Genomic DNA, 22,934 nt, shown 5'->3' with positions numbered 1-22,934 from the left:
TGGAGAATATCAACCTACTCATGCTGTTCTGGATATGCCTGGTTTCTGTTTTGAATTGATTTCGCCCATTATAGAAATGACCTTTTCACGAGAAACCCCCGGAAGATGAGCGGAAAAGTTTTTTCTAAGCAAAAATAACATTTCGTCCCCGTGGTGACATAAGCACGGTTACTACTAACACTAGATCATTCATACCGTAACCCCTTGTCCTATTAATTTCCCATTTTCCTTTTGATCCAGCCATTGTATCATAAAGGTAGATTAAGACAATATTAAGACTACATTCATAATTTATGCATTGGCATTACATTTAATCGGTTTAAATATCGTCCACGTGATGGCGCAGTAGAGCAAATGAAGTTCCACGGATCTTTGGCTCAGGAGTGGAGAAATTGGATGGAAAGACTATTTGATTTAAAGGCGAGATAATTTTATTGTTGTATAAAACCGAAAGGGTAAGTTCAGTTTTTAATGTGTATTTCACTGTTTACTAAACGCACGTAATCTGTAAAACTGCATGACCAATTAATTACTCAACAAGACAAACTATAACACAATTACAGCAAAATCAAACAGACTATATATTTAAGAAAAGACACAAAAGGAAGTTGCATGAATTAATTGGGGAAATAATACAGGGACTGAGGTGTTATCCAAAGTGCATATAATGCGAATCCCATTCTGTCTGGTATTCTTCACTGTTTGGGGCAGAAGAGCAGGAGGGTTCTTGAACTCCCAAGTTGCTCTTCCTCGATGGCTTGCTGAAGCTGGACTGATTGACGGCAGACCAACGACGACAGTTCCAAAAGTTCCGAGCACGTTCTGGAAAAAACAGGGACATCCGAGTACTTAAAGTTAAGACAGTTAAGACGCATCTTTACATTTACGTCATGAAAACTAAAGAACATACCAAACAACTTCTTGAGGAATTCAACAGCTCATATGGAAGAACATGTCTGATTTCCATTTGTAAAATATGATTCTAGCAGGTCAGAGCAGCATCTTTATAATTATGTGCCATTTTATTGCTAACTAATCTCTTAAGATCCTAACAACATAATTTTTCACGCTGAAACAAAACAAACTGTTACAGTATTTATACTTTGGGTATAAATAGTTTTGCAAGGGACTGAAGCATGTTATGCGTGTACCTACCCTGAAAGCTGCTGACTGATATCCTTTGATATTGTTTTAATTTCCCTGAGGCACTCTAAAGATGTGCTGTGGTCCAGATGGTCTCCCTGTGTGCAGTCATGCAACAGCATCTCCGTTTCTTTCAGGGAAACTTCAGCTTTTTCTAAAAACAGCGACAAAAAGGGACATAGCATGTAGTGGTAGTTTATACGAAACAATGGAGTTAAATCCTGATATCCAACTCTCTTATAAAGAAGAATTACTAGTTTGTGTTTATTTGGGGACAATCCAATCCATGTAGTAAGAATTGTTCCATGTCGCTTTAAGTTATAAACATTGTAACAACCTAGAAATTCTTTTCCATCCCCATTTATGTAGAAATTCTTCACAGGCAACTCATGACGAGTTGAATCAACGGCTGCAGCAAAACTCTTGTAGTCCTTTGTGAACTGGTTGGCTGCCTCAGCCACGGGTGTCAGGATATCAATCTGAAGGGAAAAGAAAAAGAAAAATTGGCCCATTAGTTAAAGTGCAATTGCTGATACAAAAGCGCTCACTATTTACAAATGGAATGCTTACAAAGGTATGATGTATTAATAAAAAGCATGTCTTCAGTAACTTACCCTACTGACGAATAGCTCATCAGTAAAAATCAATTTTGCACTGGCAAAAAATATTGAGCTTAACCAACAATTTATTTACAATATTGCCACAAATAGGGTTTGTGCCAATATTCACTTCTGTGCAGTTGGTGTTTATACTTACTACAGTGCAGCTTTAAGAAACAAAGCCTTTATTTTGCTGATGCTGGACCAGGCTAAGATTAGCCTGCACTAAATTGACTATATGTGCAAATCAAAAAAAAAAAACTATATGTACTATATAAACAAATCAGTTTCTTTGGTGATCATCCAGAGAAGCCACAATTCTTCTCTTTCCACAATACAAATAATACTCCTAAAAGAAAAAAAAAATCTTAATTTTGTTTAATAAATATATAAATGACACCAGTCCTTTAAGAAGCAACTACAAACACACCCATTAGGCATTCCCAGGCTAATGCTAATTTTTCATTTTTCTTTGAGGTCCAACCAGTCAATTCCTGCCCCCCCAACCCCCCAGAACTAAAACATGAAAAAAAGTATTGCATGTTCAAATATGTACATTTGAACCCAACAGATAAAAAATTAAAAAAACTACATTACCTCATTACATAAATGAGGTAATGTTTCCTCATTTATGCATCACAACATCTGTCTTTGTCAAAGTTAATAAAAGAAAATGTGTCAAGTATATGATGTTGACAGATGTGAGACCCAACTCAAAATTGGGAAAATATACAACAATTAGTTATTGGTGCACTGACCTGCAAGTCTAAGAGCTCATTCAGTTGTTTCTTCTTCTCCATTAGAAGATATTGATGCTTTTTCTCCTTAACCTTCCTATGCAGTCTCTGTTCTTCTTCCATATTTTGAAGGAGCTTTGCCGCTGCCTCAGCTTTAAACTTTGCAGTATTACTCTCCATCTAGCACATAAAATTTTAAAAAGTGTTTTTCCAAGAGAAAACATGACATACATATGTATGCTATGTTCACGTTAAAGTAGGCTAACTGAATGTAACAGATGCACAGAAATGTACAGCTTTATTCAGACAGTGTAAACCAGTCTTACCTTAGCTGTAAGATAGGCTAGAAGAAATGTTTGCATTTCTACAATCTTCTTCTCACTCTCTAGAGTTCTTTCAGGCTCCTTCGCATTCTCAATCACAGTTTTATCTTTGAAATATGGTTAAAAAAAACCTTAGTTCACAATTCAGTTCTGAAAGGAAGTCGTGGCATTGCAAAGTTGTTTCCTATTTACCTTTAATGACTGAAATATCAAAATCTGGTCGAAAATAGTGACCATCCGAAAAAGTGGACTGCAGGACACTTTTACCGAGGAAGGATGCATCAGTTTTGCATGTCAGTGTTGCTTTAAAAAAGAGAAAACAATATTACCAAAAGAAATTTTAAGACAACTTGTTTTGTATAAATTGTATTTTCCTCAACAGAAAAAAAAAAAAATCATGGTCATGTAACTGTTATTCTCATATTTTAAGACTCAAAACCTGACATTTAATAACAATGAAAACCCAAAGCAACCCCATAAAGATAAACTTACATGCTGCCAGTGCTTGAGGGGTCATTGTGCGCCTTGATGGAGCGCCCACCTTTGGTTTTACAGCGGTGGGTTTGGGTGAGGAAGGCCCAGTCGACTCATTGGTCAGTGAGTTGCTCTTTAAAGGTAGAATATGAAAAATCAATGGACAGTAGGAAGAAAGAAAAAGGAAAAACAAAAACAGCAAAACAGTCCAGTTTACAATAGGATACATCAAAGAGAAAAGCAAATTCACTATTGTATTGTTTAACAATATATCTGCTCCAATGTACATGCAAAGCAACGTACATCATATGTGATCTGCCATGTAAAAAAACCTTAACATGTTTCAATGTAACAAAGATAAATATAGACAAATTGCTTTACCTTTGAGAGAGAGGCCTTCTCAGCAGATTGTAAATATCGAGACTTGACAATAGTCCCACTGGCTACAAATCAAAATAGACAATAAATGCGTTATGAAGTTATTGTTAAAGTAAGATCACAGTCCCTAAACCAGATTATGTATAAAAAGAATCTTCATTTAAAGTGTAACTAGATCATAAGAAGTACATTACATGATCACTTGTAACATTACAAGTGATCATGTAATCATGATCACTTGTAATGTTGATCATTACAAGTGAAAGGTAATGGTGAAACTTATCCTAGCTTGCTTATAAACCTCAAGTTAATTTATTAACATAATTAAAACTGGTATGGGTCTTGTGTGTCACTTTTCAAGTTCAGTTTGTATGCTCTTTTATGCCTATAATTTGAACATACATTTTTTGACAAGTTTCTGAGCTAACTTTATGTACAGGAAAATGGTCAATTTGAGATTTTAATGTGTTATGAAAATATTTAAAATAGCATTTAGTTTGTCACAGCAATCAAAGTAGGGGAACAGATATTTAAACACTTGAAAATGGTTGGAACATAATAACTAGATCCACTGACAAAACATTAGGTGCATCAATAGGTATAAAAAGAGCGTTCCCTGAAGAGGGAAGGCACTTCACATGTGTTAATGTAGACCAATCAATGATGCTCAAGTAAAAACAAACTTTTATGCAAAGGATAATAACAAAGCTAGTATTTTCTCTATAATCCCCAATTCCTTAGACAACATTAAGAGTGTTAACCCTCTAGAAGAAATCTCTGGATGCCAAGTAACAACCAATAAATTTGCCTCAAGTTAAAGATCAGTAAAACCATTCAACATCAACGCAAAATTGAAAAGGTAGTATTCATTATCTAGTTGACACTAACTTAGCAAAGCTTGATTTTAAAATTTCTAACACTAAGACTTTGTAAATCAGCACTAAGTTATCCTAATAAATATATATTCATTAAGGCACATTTTGAGAACTTTGCGAGCTTTAAATGGTTGGTAAGAAGAAAAAAAAATGAAAAAATGCTTGACATAACTTGAGAAGCACTGGTCCGATTTAAAATAGTAATATAAAATTGTTTTGAGGAATTTATTTCTAGGTGACAACCTAGAAATAAATAAGTGATATTCACAACAACAACAAAAAAGATACAATGTGATTTCAATCTTAAATAAAAAAACAACAACAACAACACCAAGACAATATATTTTAATAAATTCTGAATTTAGTTTTGTTTACAAATTACAAACTGAAATACGGACTAAAGTGTGTAAAATTAAGTTTGTTTTTTCCAAACGCCATAGACGTGGACATGATGAAAGAAAATCTTATTTCAAAAACGTGCCTATGACCCTCATAATTTCTGACTTGGTGAATTCAGAAATAACGTTTCTGAATTCACTACACTAAGCAAACTTGCTCAGAACATCTGATAACTTACGTGAACATAAGTACATACTTACATTTACCAGTTTTCTTCCCATCTGCAGTGTTATTGGCTTTAACTCCATTATAGGCACATTTTGAACTGAAAACAACAAACAATTGCTGTCATGAATGGCGACTTTGTACATGAAAGCAAAAATCCCTTAACTTATCTTTAAAAGGGTAAACTACCGAACTCCATGTCATTTTTCCTGCTCGGCTTAAAGATATTATGCTAAATGAAACGGCTGAGCAACGTCATTTTCTTCTTTTTCTTCATTTTATTCACTACAAAGTCAGAAGCCAAACAATCGGCATAGTAGAGCATACTCACTTACGACGAAGAAAACAACTTTTGCAAATACCTGTTTGCATCAGTGGATGTATTTTTAAAACTATTTGGCGCTGAAGACGTTCTTCTGGAAGCCATGTTTTGAAGTGAACCGCCCGTTCCTCTGCTTTATAGTCCGCAAGGAACACAAACATCCTACTTTCGTTCCGTGGGCAGGAACATTTATCCGATCAGATCATTATCTCACGATGGTACGCCATATCTTACTATTAATGCAGTATCGGAGTTCACATTTCAACAAAAAATAGCAGATCCAAAAATGAATTATGATAAAGCTATTAAAATCACAATAAAACGTGTTTTGATGTTCCCAGTTATATTTTTAAAGTGCAATTTTTTGCAATGACAAACATTCTTCATATCTCGGTTTCTTTATATTTCATCATGAATGTAATAATTTTTGTATTATTGAGCAGTTTCCTGAATCTAATGTAGTATAATGCACGTATTTACCCAATACTCCATCATCCGAACATTTTAATTCGTATTTTATTTGATTAAATAATTGATCATGTCGGAAACTTCAGCCTATCATAGCTGTGGAATGTTTTGCCCTAAAAACCACAACTCTTTTCAGGATGACAGTTGATTTATTAAGGACTTAAGTGTAAGAAGTTAGACATAAAACAAATAGCATGTAATGCACACATAAATGAAATGTGTGGTGTGTGCATGCTGATACACAATCGATACTCTATTGGTTCCTATTTCGTTGATTATTTTTCAGAATGAGTAAGTAGAATCATTTTCTGCAACCACAATAACATGAATAACATAAGTGCATATTCGTGGAGAGCATCAAAGAGGAGCTGGAGCAGAAAAAGGAAAACATTCAACCTCAGCCCATGTTGAAGTAGCCTGCATGGATTCTTCATCTTTTTCTGAGTTTAATGCTGAGTTGTGTGCAAGAGTCTTAGAGCACATAATCGATGCTGATCCCACCTATCTAAGACCAACCTGGACAACATCAGGACAACAGGGACGGCGTGGGTGTGGTACTGGACGGCATACACGTCTAAGCAACTACTGCTCTACTAGAGAGAGATAAACCACTTCAAAACATGGCTTACAGAAGAACGTCTTCAGCACCAAATAGTTTTAAAAAGAGATGAATGTCGTAAGTGTAAACCTCATGGAACGTCAAAATTAAGTGTAATTTTATTAACTGTATATTTATGATGATTTTGGGTTTTTTTTCTCAACAATAATTTGTAGACATCTCTTCTTGCGTTCATTTGTTCATACCTTATGTCTTGCATTTTTTTTGTGTTAGAGGCATTCATAACCTACATCATTAATCTATGGAAAGTCGGGTCTTATCGGATCTCTCTCCCTCCTTCCAGAGTAATAAAGTCTAGAAGTCAGCAAGTGTGTCGGCACACTTGCTATTCATCTCTCACCACCAGGCAATGCCAGAACCTGCATTGCAATGGACAGTAACTACTCTTAGTGGAGGTGATATAAACAGAAAAGACTCTTTTTCCGTTAGTTGGTAAAAAAAAAAAAACAACAACAACAAAAAAAGCAGTTTTATGGATGAAGCGACTCTCATTTGCAATTTTCAGGAGTGAAATAACCAATCTCTGGTTGATGAGTTGAAATGAAAAAAGAGAAGTGCATGTTGAAAGACAGCGTTAGAAGAAGACATTTAGCACCTGAATGAAAGTCCTTGTCTCAGTCTGGAGCCTACCTCTCTGGTCTTTCTCTGTCCTGTGAAACTCTGACGTCTGTTAGAGAAATTTTTTTATGTCAGTGTGACCTCACTGATACTCTTTTCAAACACAAGAATACACATAAGAACGTGGGGGAGGAAAAAAGTCAAAGGAAATGACAAAAAGTATTCCTCAAACACCTGAGGAGGTTTAGATGTGTCTCTTCTCCAACACAGCTGATTCAACTACTTCCTCAGCATGTCAAAGTCCCGCAAAGGCCTGCTGATGAACCATCATTTGATTCAGGTGTAATAAAACCAGGAAAAAAAATAAATAAAACTAACTAAAACATGCTGGATACCGGTTCTTGAAGGCTGACTTTGTACACCATTGTGTACATTGTGTACAAAGTCATGATTACCCCTCTCACAACCTCACACCCACACACTTACACATGCATGGACACAACTCTCTCTCCTTTTTAGGAAGCAGTTACTCATCATGCTTTCTGCCTGTCTGGTCCACGTAGCACACTGGGAATGCTTTAAATATACAAAGTCTCTTTCCAGGAGATCAGATGAATGCATCCTATGCAGCAGGATGATGATCTGAAGCGCGCTAGAAAGTTCATCTCCGAAGGGCTCAGTAGTAATAATAAAAACAGAAGGTTTTGGGGTGGCCTAGTCAAAATCCAGATTTTAATCCGATTGAGATACTGTGGTAACGCAGCTTGTTTCCTACTGAAAGGTGACCCTTACGGCTCACAGACTCCATCGCATAGCTCGGAGCCAAGCTTTCCAAAGAGTGCCCATTGCCGCTCACTTCCTAATTGTATAATTGCAGCACTTATCTTAACAGGATTTGACAAGGTTGTGGTGTTTGCTTCTCTGGATAATTTCCTGCGTGTCTTGGGGGACAGATGCAGACTCATTTCAGTTAATCGGTGTTTACCATAAAAAGTGAAATTATATATGCAGCTAAACAGGAGTCAAAAAGAGTTTATTACTTGTCAACGTTAAGCACATTTAATCCTGCTAAAGAAAAACAAACAAACCCAGAACTGATTTGAAAATTTGAACAAATGTGGAGATAATATCATTTTTGTGCCGTAGACTCATGAGAAGCTTCACAAATAAAAATGAGCAGTGGATGAGCATGAATGAGTGTGTGTGTGTGTGTGTGTGTGTGTGTGTGTGTGTGTGTGTGTATGTGTGTGTGTGTGTGTGTGTGTGTGAACCATGTATGCCGCTTTAGCAGGGCAGTGTAGCGTGCAGTGCAGGAGCGAGCAGAGGCGGCCCGGGCCAACGCAGCTCCAGCACCCTGTTAATCCCTGCGTTTTCAGGAGCCCTGGCCCGTACTTGATTAGCTTGAGCAAGAAAAAGGTTATGCGCGCTCTCATGTGTTTCTCTCGCCCTCTCTGTGTCTCCCTCTCTTTCTCTATCTGTCTCACTCCCTCGTTCCCCCCATCTTTCTCATGCCCCCTCCCCTTCTCTGCGTCCCCTGGAGCCACATTGTGAATGAATGGACTCTAAGTGTTTGCTCAGCAACTTCATCTGTTCCTCTCACTCTCTGTACTTCTCGGTATTTATTTTTTTCTGAGAACTTGCTGAGCTGATGCTGTTTAGAGACAGAAGTAAACCTAGCATTAAACTGGAGTAGACACAGGGCTTTTTGCACTGGTAAAAATATGTATAAAAATGGTCTCATTGCTATAAAATAATCTCACAAGGATTTTTTTAAAAACCCAGTGTTTATTTTGAGTACATTTATTCAGTCCATGCATTGCAGGTTTTCACAAAAATCACCAGAGTTGTTGGCACCCGTTTTGTCTGTACTTTCTAAAACTCCTCTTTGTGCGTAAATCAAATTCACCACTTGTTTTTCTTCCATAATAGTTCAATTGGTTGGAGAATACAGTGGATCCCATCTATAGCGGTTTAGTATTTGTGGATTCACATGTTTGCTGTTTTTTCTGTTGATTGTAACACAAATTTGCCTATTTGTGCACTATTTTGTATTTTTTGCAAACTAATGTGCTGACCCCTATTTGCAAAATCCACGTTTACAACTGTGATGCAGTGAACAAGCTAAATATGAAACACAACAGCTTGTTGATTCTCATAACGTTTAGATGAGTCACTGTCAATCTTCTTCACCCGTTAATATTTAAGTAAGCAAGACATAAAATACATAAGTGATTTTATACCATCTACTGAGTTGAATTTTATCAACTCATTTGTTAAAGATCAGAAGCAGAAAAATGATTTAATGGTGAAAAGTATTGTATGAAGCACTTTGTATGAAGATGCCTTCATCTTGAAAACATGGCACTTTAATTATTTTATTCTTGTTGGGTTCAAACTTGCACTTTATTTTTATTTTTTTTTTGTAACAATGTTAATGATAATCACAAGTGTCAAACATTGTAGCAATGAAAGAATTTAGCCTGGGAAGCTTATATATCTAGGTGCATTGTTATCTGATTTACTGGTGATTTACTGCCAATCCAGGAGCACCACTAATTCCCCATGTCTCTGATTGGCTGTATCCCAATTGTAAGAGCAGAGATAAGGATGTTAGCCTCTGTGGTAGTGCTAATTTAACATCCATTGTGTACATTAATGTATATTAAAGTATATTTGGATTTTGAACCAAAAATTATCCTCTGCGCTTTAATAAGATTCCCAGGATCTTTGGAGGCATCACAGATCCTCCACCATACTTAACGGTGCGAATGAGTCACTCTTCCAAATAGTCATCCTTTATTTCATGGTTGCTTGCTTGTGAATGGAAAGCTCAACTCTTAGTCTGTGACCAAAGCAGATGATTCCACTTAAAGTCCATGCATAGTTGAGCTAAACCATGTTTACAAGTATGATGATAGAACAAGCTTAAGATAATAAATACAGTACCGCTTCCAAAACAATACTCAAAAACTGTTTCAGAAGTTTTGCTTCATTTTTTAAATTTGATTGAAGCAACTCATTTTTGAGAAAGCTGCACATGAAAGGACACACTGCAAGTTTGTGGTGACAACAACAAACATGAGTGGTTGAAAAGATTGAGAATCAGAAGGGAGAAGTGTTGAGGAAGCAAAACCACCATATGGCACAGAACATGACTGAAAGTCTGAAAGACTGAATATCTCTAAATTCTGGGGGCAGATCCGCACAGCTTGGGCCGTAGGTGACATTTGCTTTTGATTAAAAAATATTTGAATGGGCTCATCTGCTTGTCAGCAAATAAGCAGACTTTACATCATTCATCAAATTACAATGTGAGATTCTCCAGACACTCATGGACATCTCCAGAAAGGTTTTGTAAAGACAAAGCTAATTTTAGAAATGACAAATTGTATATTCTCTACATTCAGCTTGATGCTTTCAGAAACTGACAAAGTAATTCATTGTAGAAGTATTACTACGGCTTTTACAAATACAAAGATGTAATTAAAGATTCTGGCAAATGGATTGTATTTTGTAGGGCTAGAAATGGTGTCATCCATAATTCACTTCCTTATCTACCCCGTAGGAAAACAGCGATTTTTATTCTATAAAAATGTCTATTTTGTTGTCAGAAGAACATTCTGATGCAAAATTTGTCAGTCTGCAATGTGAAAAGTAATGGAACCATCACTATCTGAATAGCTATAGCAGAGTGTTTGTTCCATTTATGGGACGGAGAAACAAATATTGTCCTGAAAGGTGTATGGAGTCAGTGCTGGGGTGGCAGGGTGGTTCAGGAGGGGATTAACAAGAGGCCGCAGACCCTGAGGCAGGGGTCCTCGTTTCCTGGCCTGAGCCCCTGTTTGTCCTGCCTGACCTGGCAGCTCTGGGGGCAGATCCCGCCTAGATACATCCCTGCTCCCACGCCTGTCTGAAGCTGTTAGCCACTGGCTGTGAGTAGCTAGCTGGGCTTAGTTATGTCTGAGCTGCAGCGTGGTGAGAAGGGGAGGGGGGTTCCAGTTATCTGTGGGATGGCGTTGCCAGCTGCTGCGTGTTGGTAGAGGATGGGTTGTGGTAAAACACATGTCTGCCAGAACCGTAGGAGGTGATGATTAATATCTTCTCTTTGTCTATGATCAACTTTTATTTGCAGCAGGATTGTTCAAGAGGAACATCACTACTTTAAAACTTGTGGACAACTTTCTTTAAAATTGACTTAAGTGGAAGATAAGCCAACATGAGAATCAAATGAAGTACTATGTGAAGGAGAATCACACCCTTTAGACTTTTTGCCATTGTTTTTTTACATTTCAATAAAATACATTAAATAAAACAAAAGATTCAAAGTGTGTGTTTTTTTAACACACAAATTTGTCCTGATCTCATCCCTTCCATCAACCATCAAGCTCAATCTCTTTGTTTTGTGTCATCCTGCTGGAAGGTGAACCTCTCTCTCCAGTATCAAGTTTTTTTCTAGTTACTTACAGGTTTTCTGCTCTTCTTTAACATCCTGTCAGTTCATGTGAGCGGCTACATCTTGATTGGCTTGCAGTTTTGCTATACTCTTTCCATTTCCTGTGGATGATGCTGTGATGTTTTCCTCCTCGGAAAAAAAAAAAAGCTGAATAACCTAAATCTGCTTTAAACGTCTCCTTAACTCGCCCCCTGACGCCGACTGCTGTGTTCCTTTGTCTTCATGGTGCTGTTTTGTTCACTAATGTTCTCTAGCACAATTCTGGGGTCTCCTTAATTCTGACACACAGGTGGACTCTGTTTAAAGTTTGGGTGAATGCTGGCTGCCCCAAATTTGATTAAGGGTGTCTGAAACAACCGTGTTCTAAATACAACGTGTTTCCAGTTGGATAAACTGTGAAAGAGTTCAACAGGTATGAACACTTCCCCACGTCAAACTGCATGTAACAAATTACCCACATTCAGCTTGTTGCTCACTGTATTTCAAATTACTTCACTCCAGTTCTTCAGAAGATATCTCATTTGGTGCACAGTTGTTGGAGATTTAAAGTTTACCATTTGATTTGATAATGGGGGATTTTTCAGTAGGTGTTTGGCGCGTCTCTATCTAGTTGGTGTCTCAAGTGTACCCTCCAGAGTTTTTTCCAGTCCTTGGTCATTAAAATCCTCACTTACTGAAATCAACTTAATAAGATAGTTTGTTTAATTGTGACCCTACCTTGTTGTGCTCTGTCTTTGCATTCCAAGTTGCAGATCTCAGAATGCTGCTGAAAGCGGTTCAAACACCTTGTAGTTCTCTGTTTGCCTAAATAATCATAAAGAAAGACTATGGCTTCCACAGTGCTTAAAGGGTGTTGTCTGACTACCAACTGTGTGCACAACACTGTTTTTACTTCAAAATCCAAAAGACAACATGTTTCCTCATCTCCCAACTGGGTTGTTTGATTATCGCTCTCCAAAAACGAAAATGAAATGTAGGGATATTTTTCTTTCCTTTCTCAAAAGCTTGGATAGCTCAATTGCTTGTTTTCAAGGGGTTGTTATTATTTTTCAATTGCTGGATTGGCTGCAGATTTTGCAGTAGCCTGGTGCGGCTCTGTGAATGTTGTTTCTGCCCTAAACATACAGACAGCAAGTCAGTGAAAGGCCAAAGAACAGCGCAGTTACAGACACAGAAGAAGGGCTCGCCAGTGATGCTTGTGTCTGCAGCTAATTATCAATGTGTTCAATAAATCTCAAAATTGCACACACCCTGTTTAAAACTGGTATTTTGTGATGTTAAAAAATAAAAGATTAGGAGAGGATAAATTATTTAAAAACAATTTCTATATTTATTTATCCTGATAAATTTAAGTAAAAGTCAACTACGCCCAACTAAAAATAAATAGCTGGGTTTTTTTTTTCTTCATAAAATCTTCATTAAATCATTAAATCTTGTACAGCACCCAAATGACACAAAAATAGTGATGAAACCTTCAAAATATGTGTTTACACTCAAACATGTCGACAACCTATTGGCGTCATTTATTGCCAACAACCGCCTCATGTTTGCAAATTTCACTTTGAAAGGCGTTACTAAGCTAGCTAAAGCTGGATTCAAACCTAAATTATTGAGACTTTCTTAACCACAGACCTGGTGGTTGTTCTTTACATTCAATAAGTTGATCTGTTTTTATATAATTCCAGTTAAATAAGCATATTATCCCTTTAAGTCTGTTGCTGGGAAAATAACAGAATAAGGAACAGAGACTAAGATATTAAGTGAAATTCTGATCAGAAGGTTTTGATTGGACTAAAATAATGTATCGACATTTACAAACTAATACTTGTTTACAGTTCTATTCATGTTAATAGATCATATTCTCTATATTCTGCAAAATGTAGTTTTACAGAGCTGTGCATTTTTTCTTTTTTTTATTTGAGGAGTTGGAAAACTATTTTTTTTTCTTAGTTCAGGCAAATTAATAAAGACCGGCTGCTCAAATCAGTCGAAATCTACTACTTAGAGAGATAAAGTCAGTTTTTTTGGTGGGTGGGTTGTGAGTCCTCTTTCATCAGTCGTCACTGTGTGGACCCAGTGGCGTCAGTCCTGCCCAGTCTTATAAAACTGTCAACGCCTTTCTCTCACCTGTACTGATACACACCATCCCAAACAGCAGAGTGAGGACTCGCTTTGGTAACAGAAAGGAGACTGTCTGTCTTAAAATACGCACCTCCTTGAGCCATCCAAGGGAATATTCCCCATCTGATCGTTTCGACACAAAGAGGGTTCTCCCGTTTCTTCTTCTTTTTTTTTATGACTCTGGCAAATTATTCTTACTTCTCTGGCATGTGCAACATGACCGCAGAGCCCTCGCCTGCAGAGGCAAGCCCCGATGTTATGTCTCCAAATGTGAGCTTGGACACGCCGCTGCCTCCGCCGCCACTGATGCTGCAGGCCCGGCCTAAGGACAACATTCTGATCAAGTCTGAGCCCCAGGGGAGCAGCCCCAGCGCGGAGGACGGAGGCGCAGTGGGCCACACAGAGGAGCACCTACCCACAGGCAGCCGCCGCAGGAAGAGGCCCGTCCAGAGAGGGAAACCTCCCTACAGCTACATCGCTCTCATCGCCATGGCCATTGCCAACTCCCCCGAGAGGAAGCTCACCCTGGGGGGCATTTATAAGTTCATCATGGAGCGGTTTCCTTTCTATAGGGAGAACTCCAAGAAGTGGCAGAACTCAATCCGCCACAATCTGACCCTCAACGACTGCTTTGTGAAGATCCCCAGGGAGCCCGGCAGGCCGGGCAAAGGCAACTATTGGACTCTGGATCCAGCAGCAGAGGACATGTTTGATAACGGCAGCTTTTTAAGAAGAAGGAAAAGGTTCAAGCGCACAGATGTGAGTACCTATCCGGGTTACATGCAGAGCTCCAGCGCCTTTACACCGGCCACCATGGGGAGGCCGTCCTACCCCAACACGCTGTACGCCGGGATCGGGTCAGGCTATGGTACCCAGTTGACAGCCACATCCCCACATCCAGCCATGATGCATCACTACCAGACGCCCTCGGGGGTCGGCCAGGGGCAGCCACGCATGTTCAGCATCGACAATATTATTAGCCAGCAGACTGTGGTGCAGGGCGGCCCGGTAGGCGAGCTCAGCACCCAGGCGCTGGGTCTGAGCGGCGGTGACCTGGGCTCCATGACCTCCAGCTGCTCTGTAACCAACACCGACCCGTCAGCGTGTTTCCAGAGCCAGACTGTGAACCCTGCAGCGACCATGCTGGGCAGAAACAGCGGAAACCTGACCTCCAATCTGGCAACAGGGTACCCATACTCCGCTGCCTCTGCCTCTCCTCCGAACCTGCCCTCGATGAGCCAGGCCGGGTTCTCCCCCGGCGGCTCGCAGGTGTACTGTTCGAGTAACAGACTGTCGCTACCGGCGCTGCGCCACGGCTCCTGCGCAGAGCACACGGAGCCGCTACTGGGCCTCCCGAACCCCATGAACTCCTACAACAACAGCTACATGAGACAGGGCAACTTTACGACAGGATTAGAGAGGTACATGTGAGACAATATGATTTTAGTGAAAAGAGTATTTGCAATGACCGTACGCGTAATAAATGACAGTTTGTTCCATTGTGGAAGAATTTTAACACGTTCATATTTAAAGAGGTACAAAGCCATCTATATCCGTTTGAAACATTCCATCTTTACATTGAAAAGTTGTAGATTGCTTCACATTCTTCATAATTCACGTTTCATTTTGTTTGATTCAATGTTTCCTTCTGTTTTGTATGTGTAATGAGTTTGATGTAGCTCATGATTTTAAGATTTAAAAAAGTGTGATATTTTTCTGGCAACCATGCCGCTGGAAATAAATAATTTCTTCTTGTTAATGAATTAAATGTGTCCCTCTTTTGCTTAGGGTTTATTTTTATTTTATTTTTATTTTGCTTTTTGTGGCATGTTAGTCAGGAACTTGCTGAAACAATCACAATCACAAAAACAATCACCATTTCAAATGCACGCACTGACTCTGAAGAAGATGGTGATAATAAAATAAACAAATAAATAAAAAAAAGCTCATATCTGACCAGTTTCAACATGGTCTATAGCTGAGACATAAAGTTTTGAAAATGTCTCAAAAAGAATTTTTAGCTGGTTAAATTTCACTCATCAACTCGGTGTGTCTTTGAAAAATTATCTCTCCCGTCCGGCTCTCCGCCCTCTAAAATTATAATACTAATAAAAGTAATAAAATAAGAGAAAAGTTAGAAAAAAATGCAGTACAACTGAAAAAACAAACAAACAAACAAACAAACAAACAAAAAAACAACAACAACAACAAAATGTTATACAGATTACAGGGCAAAAGATTTTGGCAATAAAAGTTCCATTACAATATGCACGTCATAAATGACCATAATTTATGATAATAATATGGAAATAATATGCAACCAGCCGTAAGACAGTTTATGTCTGATTCAACTTTTTTGTCTTTTAGTCCGATAATAATAATAATAATAATAATAATAATAATAATAATAATAATAATAATAATAATAATAATAATAATAATAATTTCCTCCACAACTTGAGCAATTTACACATTTTAGCCTCGAGATGGCAGCAACAATAAGATGTTCACTGGGTCGTCTGACTTTTTTCTCAGGAAATTATTGCTCCCTAACAGATATAAAGCACATATATATTGTCTAAATAAATAAATAAATAAATAAATAAATAAATAAATAAATAAATAAATCTTTCAATGAAAGTGTTGGCTTGTTGTAAGCAAAAATGTGCCGCCAGAGGTCAACATCCGGGAGGGACGCGGGGATGGAGGAGGCGGATGGGGTATTTTGCCTTGAAATATATAAGGGCGGATGCTCAAACATGGTTAAGCAAGAAAAATAAAAATGGAGAATAAATAAGCGAATAAATTGAATTCACTAGTCGAGACTTACCCATGTTTAACATTTTTTTGGTTTATGTGTAGCCTGCTGTTTTCTTGTTTTGCAGTTGGATACTGAATCCTCAATTCCTCAAACATATACTTTTCTTTTTATTATTTGGCCAAAGTTTAGCTTGCATTCTACTAAAGGTTGCACAACAATTTAGCAAAAATAAATAAATAAATAGAAATTTGACTGGAAATTGTGGATTTTTTTTTTTTTTATCTCCTATTTGGGATCCAAATCGTAAAAGACAGAGAAGCAAATTTATCCAATTGAGTTTTTGCTTTGAGCACACCAGCAGGTGGCACTTAAACACCACAAACTACAGCAAGCCCATTCGGAGTGCTACTGGGTAACCTTATGAACGTCCACACTTCTGAAAAATAGTAAAGCCAATACACTCCGGTTCAGTTTTCAAATAGTTTAATCAAATACATGTAAGTAAATATTTGTTTTAAACCTTTCCTTCTAGAAGTTAAACTGTAGAGCCACAGGTGAATTTTAGTGATATTTGACAAGTCTAAATATAAAATATCGAGGTTGTGTCAACTATTCCAGTTACCGAGAGCAAAACACATTATAGTCAGCATCAATCTTTTACAACAAAAATTTTGAAACAAAAAAAAGATGACTTATTTATATGCATAGAACCAACAAAAAAAGAAATAGAGAAAGAAAAAAAAAACAACTAACATTTCAGGAAAAAAAAGGTGAACCTTTCAATGTCAGTTTTCAGACTTTTAACAGTCAGTTATGACAACAACACACACTGAAATATATCTCCGGTATCTCATATCTCAATTGAACTCGAAAATAATTTTCAGACAAAAACACAACAAAAGAGATAAACAAGCGACCAATATCCAGAAACAATGAAAAGCAGAGGGCAGCTTATATGTAAAAACTCTTATACGTAGAAAGTGTAAATCTTGTGCTGCCAGCTCTTCTATACGTGCGAGCCTGAATGGAAGCATGACGGATAACAACTCAGTCTAACGAATGAGAAGAGCCCGCAAATATTGTACTATCATCTGCTGACGTTTCATTCCTGATGAAAAAAAAAACAAAAACAAACAAACAAAAAAAACTCGGAGCATGTTGCAGTGTCTATAATATCCCATTTGTCCTTCAACTCATGCACATGGATTGTTGACAAGGAGACAGAAAAAAAGCGACTTGGATATTCCACCTGTCAAGTAGCAGTAGGAGTCAGTATACGTGGAGATGCACGTTTGTTTTTGAAATAATATTAATGCTAAGAATTGGTTTTTATAAAATCATTAATATTACGTATGTAGTTATTTTTTTTACTTTATCTAAGAGGGGAAAAACTCATTTATGTTAATAATAAAGGTAAAACAATACAGCAACAAGTCACATGCATGTAGCAAGAGTTTTCAGTAAATTATAAACATCTAAGGAAAAAACAAAACATCATAGACAAGACGCATTGACCAAGTATGAAAAATATCGTTATTTTTCTTTCTTTCTTCCTTTTTTTGAAAAATTTGCAAATAATAATAATAATAATAATAATAATAATAATAATAATAATAATAATAATAATAATAATAATAATAATAATAATATATCTGTTTCTCTGCATGAAATACAAATTTACGAATAGAATGAATCTATTTAAATTAATTTGATTTGGTTGTGATTAACTCTATTAAAAACAGATTCAATCAACAACGTCGGATGTTTTCCAGTTTTCAGTACGGTCTACTATATATTCCTGTGAGTCTTTAAGAAGTAAAATTCAGTCATATTTCGTTAATCCACATTATTTAAACTGGAATCATTCCACCTAAGTTTTAGAGTTTTACAAGTGTATATGACCCACAATGAGGAGACAGTAGTTGTACGGTTTTTGGGTCGCGTGTTCAGTTTCTTTCTGTTTATTTATTTTTTTACTGTTTGAACGGTAAACAAAGGAAATATTGATTAATGTAAAATACACATACAAATATTACTTTTTAGAAGAAAAAAAAGTCTGTCCAGTTCCTGGTAACTGTGACTCAAAGATCACGTGATCAGCGTGCTCCTATAAATACCATTTGAAAGCTAAGGAGGATAGTGTGACAGTCCGACTGGATACCTCTCCAAACCCGTGCGTAAAACCTCTTTTGGAAAGACATTCGGATACCCAAAAGTAGCGTTTTGACTGGAAACCATCGCATCTGAAGAAAAAAAAAAAGAACTGCCAGCTTTCGGTGGAAGACATTGACTGTATCTTTGGCTGACTTTTTTTACGCGAGTGCGAGTGTTTTTTTATTTAATGAAACCACCCTCGGATGCAAAAGCAATCTCAAGATTCGCAGGTCAATACGATTTCTGTCTCTTACCTTTTGTAGCTATGTGTGCATTGACTCGTTGGAGATAAAGTGTCCACAATAATACCTTTTTGTGAGGGGGAAGAAGGGAGGGTGTGTGCGCGCTCTCGCACTTCAGCCTTACCAGAAGAAGGAAGAAATCTGGGAGAGACGGGGGAAGAGAAGTTGCGTCTCCAAGGATGACTTTAGGGACGGATATGTCCGACAGCTCTGCATTGTCCGAAGATGTAGACATTGATGTGGTCGGAGGGGACATATCCGTCGGGAAAGACGGGAAATATATTCACCACGAGTTCAACTTGGACAATGACTCGGATGATAATTACTCCCAGAGCGCGGCGGAGAGAGGTTCCTCTCCGGGGCTCAGCAGCTCCGACTGCCCGTCAGAGCCTCTGGGATCCGGCGCGGAGTCTGGGACCTTGATTGGGGACAAACCCCGAAAAAGTGCACTTGTGAAACCCCCTTACTCGTACATCGCTCTGATCACAATGGCCATCCTGCAGAGTCCCAAGAAACGCCTCACGCTCAGCGAGATCTGCGAGTTCATCAGCAACAGATTCCCTTACTACCGGGAAAAATTCCCTGCGTGGCAGAACTCCATACGCCACAATCTTTCCCTAAACGACTGCTTTGTGAAAATCCCACGGGAGCCAGGTAACCCGGGAAAGGGCAACTACTGGACCCTGGACCCGGACTCCGCAGACATGTTCGACAACGGGAGCTTCTTGCGCAGGAGGAAGCGCTTCAAGAGACACCAAAGTAACGAAATCCTCAGGGACTCCGGCGGCTTTCTGCCAGGGTTCGGATACGGGCCGTATGGATACAACTACGGACTCCAGCTGCAGAACTTCCACGCAGCCCACAACCCTTTCCACCCGCACCACACCGGCGGATCTTTCCCCTTCCCCAACGCCCCCTGCACCTTGCCTTCACCTGCATCCATATTCCCCGCGCCGCATCACTTGCCCTCCCTTCTAGGGACTGACCTGAGGAAGCCCTTTTACCCGCAGCTTAGCCCGTCCCTGCCGCCTCTCAAGACGGACTCCGGCTCCACAACGAGTCGGCCCTCCTTCTCCATTGACAACATCATAGGAGCGGCCAACTCCAGCGGCTCTTCCTACAGCGCGCAGAGCAGCAGTCAGGCTCAGATCCTGGCCATGCTCACCCCGGCGCTGGCCTCCGCTTCCAGCCACCTGAACATTTCCCAGGAGGGCCTATTCCAAGCAAGCCCACCGAGTCAGACTTTTCCCACCAAGACCTCCAACTTGAACACTTGCCCTTTCTAAAGACTGAAAAAGTGAATAAGAAATAATAATTGTGACGTCGTCCTATGTGAAGGTAGGATGAACATTTTTGCTGCAGAAAGAAAGAAAGAAAAGAGAGAGAGTTTGTTTCGAGCTCTCGGTTTCCTAACAATGTGAGAGGAGACTTTATTTATGCGATGTAAATATATGTGCATAACACTGAGAGGCAGACAACTTATGAAAGATCATAAAAACAAACACAATGCAGGCCTGCAAGTCCGGTCTGCGGTCCTCATTCAGAAGGTGATGGGATTTAAAATAATAATATTAAAAACTGATATTTTAACATAAGTTAAAGTTGTCACCAACGATCAGTGGGGCTTATTTCCAATTTGTTTTTATAAATATAACTGAGAATTTAATTATGATTTATATTGTGTTTATTGTAAGATAGTTGGCACTATTGTTGTTGATATCTAGACGAAAGACGGCAATCTCAGGTTTTTACTTACAAAGCACATGAAGACGAAAGGGTGGGGGTTTCTGACTTTACATAGAAAAATCACTCCAATCTCCCGTAGTCCCCCTTTTACATGATGAATTTGTGGCAATATCGTTTCCTGTTGTCAGTGGATACATCTAGGTTGCGTGATTGACTCTCTCAGCCATTTTTTAAAAATTGTTCGTTCCTCCCTATATACAGTTGAATCTGTGAAGCATTTGTCTTGTGTTGCCAATAGCTGAGCACCTAAATGTTCATAGGTCAGTTCTTTTTTTGTTGTAATGACAAGAATAATAAATGTTTGTGAGTTTAAGAAACAAAAAAACTCTTTTTTTTTGTTTTTGCTTTAGGTTTTCTGCATTCAAAATGACAAGAAATTAAAAAAAAAATCTTAAAGTGCAAACGAGAGCACGCAAAACTTGTCTTAAACTTGTCTACTTTTCTTTATATGTTTTTTTTCTTCAAGTGAAAATTCTTTGAAGAGGTTCCAAACTCTGGGATTTATTTGAAATCACGACCTAGATTCTTTCACTTTTTCTTTTCTTTTTTTTTTTTTTGCGAATGTTGTTAGGGATTTCCCCAAATAAACTGCCGCTTAATGTTAGTGGAAGGAAATTATTAATGTGTTAACAACAACATTAGCAGCTGAAGCTTGCACTAAATTGATGTCTGGGTATGAAAAAAGACACATAATTCCCCTTTATATGTTTCCACGTGTTGGTGTGCACAAAATTGGAGAATATCACGCAACAGTGGGCAAGTATATTCCTCTTGTGTGGCTGTTACTCGTTTGTAAAAAAGGACCAGCGACTTACAAAAGCTCCCCTAAATGAATGGGGCGGGGGAGGATGGGAGGGGGGTCACGTTATAGCGAGCCTCGGCACTCTGTAATTGAAAGTGAACAAGGATATCCCCACGATCTTTGGGGGGCTTTCTTTGCTAATTTGTAACAGCATTTTTCATCGGGCTCTCTAATCCACAATAATGCAGCTTTTTTTTTTTTTTTTTTGCTCGTTTGTTGATGTTGTCAGCGTGGACCCCTGGCCCAGGGGACTGAATGTGCGCACAGCGAGCGGTCCAGCCACACACATATAGGCTCTGAAAAGCAATCTTCTCAAAAGGCCCTCGGTTTTGCTCCGCTTTCATGCCATCCGTGTTGTCATATGAAAAAAGAAGCAGTGGGACTCGTCCTGCAACAGACAAACAGGCCTATTGGTCTTTTTCAAACTTGGTGGACCACATGTTTCCATACAGAGGGGAGGCGCAAAGACCCTCCCCATTATTTAGGAAATCTGTGCGCAAATGGCTGAATTAGTTTGCGGGTGTTTTGACAGATGATTATGGTGGATGAAGGGGTCTTTGAAACGAAAACCAACACATGACCACTTTCTTTATCCGGACCCGGGCCTTTTGTTTCTTTTCTGCTTCTCTTGAGCTCGTTAGTGGAACTGAGTGAAACCGATGAAAGTCGAGAACGGATTTGAGGGAATCATTTTGATTAGCGCCTCTCCTGCCCATGCTCCGTTAATGGATGTTCTCCATGTACAATTTGCAAAGTAAATGGCCTGGAAAAAACATTAGCAGACTATTGAAGTTTTTCCTCTGCATGGGGAGTCATTACGCACCGCATCAGACCATTAAGATCCACATCAAGCGCTTGCAGGGGTGGTTAAACATTTAAAGAAGGAAAAGGAGGTCATAAATAAATACATAAATAAATATATTAAAATTTTAAAAAGAAAATTGCAACACGGGCTGGAGCAGATGCACACACTACGGATCAACCACCAAAAGGATTCAAACCGTGGCACACATTTGAAACAGACAGTTTGACAGTGAGCTCACTTGATTTTCTGCTCAAATGCACACAGACATGAGTCCAGAACGGAAACTCGCTGGCTACCCATCAGGCGCCCCCAGGTCACACTCATCCGCCCTTTTAATGTTCCGCATACATGCGAGCGGGACATCATCTGTTGATAAAATCGTCATAAATATCGTGATTTCCACGCCGTTGTCACTCGAGGACCACCCACACCAGCATCAGCACCAGAGTGCATCCTGGTTTAGGTACCGCAGAGACATTACTCATTTTTTTCCTCTTTTAAAAAAGAACTGAGTGATATGTGAAGTGACAGCCAAATGACTCAACAGTCACTATAAACACGTTTATAAATTTCAAGGCAATTCCCATCTTTTTTCTAACTGCTTCCATATGCGCAAATTGGGCGCTACACCCGCGATTTGAGCCGCTGTAATTTATTTAGAGACGTCAACGAGATTTAGCTCTTACTTCGCTATTTTACAAATTCAAAGGATCTTTAAAAGAAAAAAATAATGACAAAAATACCTATTATTATTATTATTATTATTATTATTATTATTATTATTATCAAT

At 38.6% G+C, this 22,934-nt stretch overlaps 3 protein-coding genes across 4 annotated transcripts; 2 read left to right on the top strand and 1 right to left on the bottom strand.

Annotated features, from left to right (window-relative positions):
• Positions 1-413: 413 nt before the first annotated feature.
• haus8 (HAUS augmin like complex subunit 8) lies at positions 414-5,575 on the bottom strand. 2 transcript variants are annotated; one of them, XM_007558734.2, is made up of 10 exons: positions 5,429-5,575; positions 5,129-5,193; positions 3,658-3,719; positions 3,295-3,409; positions 2,995-3,105; positions 2,806-2,909; positions 2,501-2,659; positions 1,481-1,622; positions 1,156-1,297; positions 414-822 (listed from the first exon to the last, which is right to left on the bottom strand). In XM_007558734.2, exons 1-10 carry the CDS (start codon positions 5,518-5,520, stop codon positions 696-698), a joined length of 1,119 nt encoding a protein of 372 aa, XP_007558796.1. In that variant the 5' UTR covers positions 5,521-5,575; the 3' UTR covers positions 414-695. The 2 variants fall into 2 exon arrangements, with proteins under 2 accessions (XP_007558796.1, XP_007558797.1); XM_007558735.2 differs by having other exon boundaries at positions 5,456-5,574.
• An 8,093-nt stretch (positions 5,576-13,668) lies between these two features.
• Positions 13,669-15,343, top strand: foxe3 (forkhead box E3). Its single transcript, XM_007558733.2, has one exon. The coding sequence runs from the start codon at positions 13,809-13,811 to the stop codon at positions 15,063-15,065; it is 1,257 nt and encodes a 418-aa protein (XP_007558795.1). The 5' UTR covers positions 13,669-13,808; the 3' UTR covers positions 15,066-15,343.
• A 3,192-nt stretch (positions 15,344-18,535) lies between these two features.
• On the top strand, positions 18,536-20,429 carry foxd2 (forkhead box D2). Its single transcript, XM_007558732.2, has one exon. The coding sequence runs from the start codon at positions 18,971-18,973 to the stop codon at positions 20,075-20,077; it is 1,107 nt and encodes a 368-aa protein (XP_007558794.1). The 5' UTR covers positions 18,536-18,970; the 3' UTR covers positions 20,078-20,429.
• Positions 20,430-22,934: the final 2,505 nt, after the last annotated feature.

Source organism: Poecilia formosa, unplaced genomic scaffold (assembly GCF_000485575.1).
Source record: "Poecilia formosa unplaced genomic scaffold, Poecilia_formosa-5.1.2 Scaffold98, whole genome shotgun sequence".
In the NCBI taxonomy this organism is placed as follows: Eukaryota; Metazoa; Chordata; class Actinopteri; order Cyprinodontiformes; family Poeciliidae; genus Poecilia; species Poecilia formosa.
The sequence above is the reverse complement of the archived record's forward strand: the minus strand, read 5'-3'. Positions and strand labels throughout refer to the sequence as shown.

What these genes read in the sequence shown, in the direction of transcription:
- haus8 (XM_007558734.2), bottom strand. Translation starts at nt 5,520, where the DNA reads ATGGCTTCCAGAAGAACGTCTTCAGCGCCAAATAGTTTTAAAAATACA. An exon ending in TGATATTTCAGTCATTAAAG is followed by an intron (nt 2,910 to 2,994) that starts GTAAATAGGAAA and finishes CATATTTCAAAG; the next exon opens with ATAAAACTGTGATTGAGAAT. An exon ending in GGATGGAAAAGAATTTCTAG is followed by an intron (nt 1,298 to 1,480) that starts GTTGTTACAATG and finishes CGCTGTTTTTAG; the next exon opens with AAAAAGCTGAAGTTTCCCTG.
- foxe3 (XM_007558733.2), top strand. Translation starts at nt 13,809, where the DNA reads ATGACTCTGGCAAATTATTCTTACTTCTCTGGCATGTGCAACATGACC.
- foxd2 (XM_007558732.2), top strand. Translation starts at nt 18,971, where the DNA reads ATGACTTTAGGGACGGATATGTCCGACAGCTCTGCATTGTCCGAAGAT.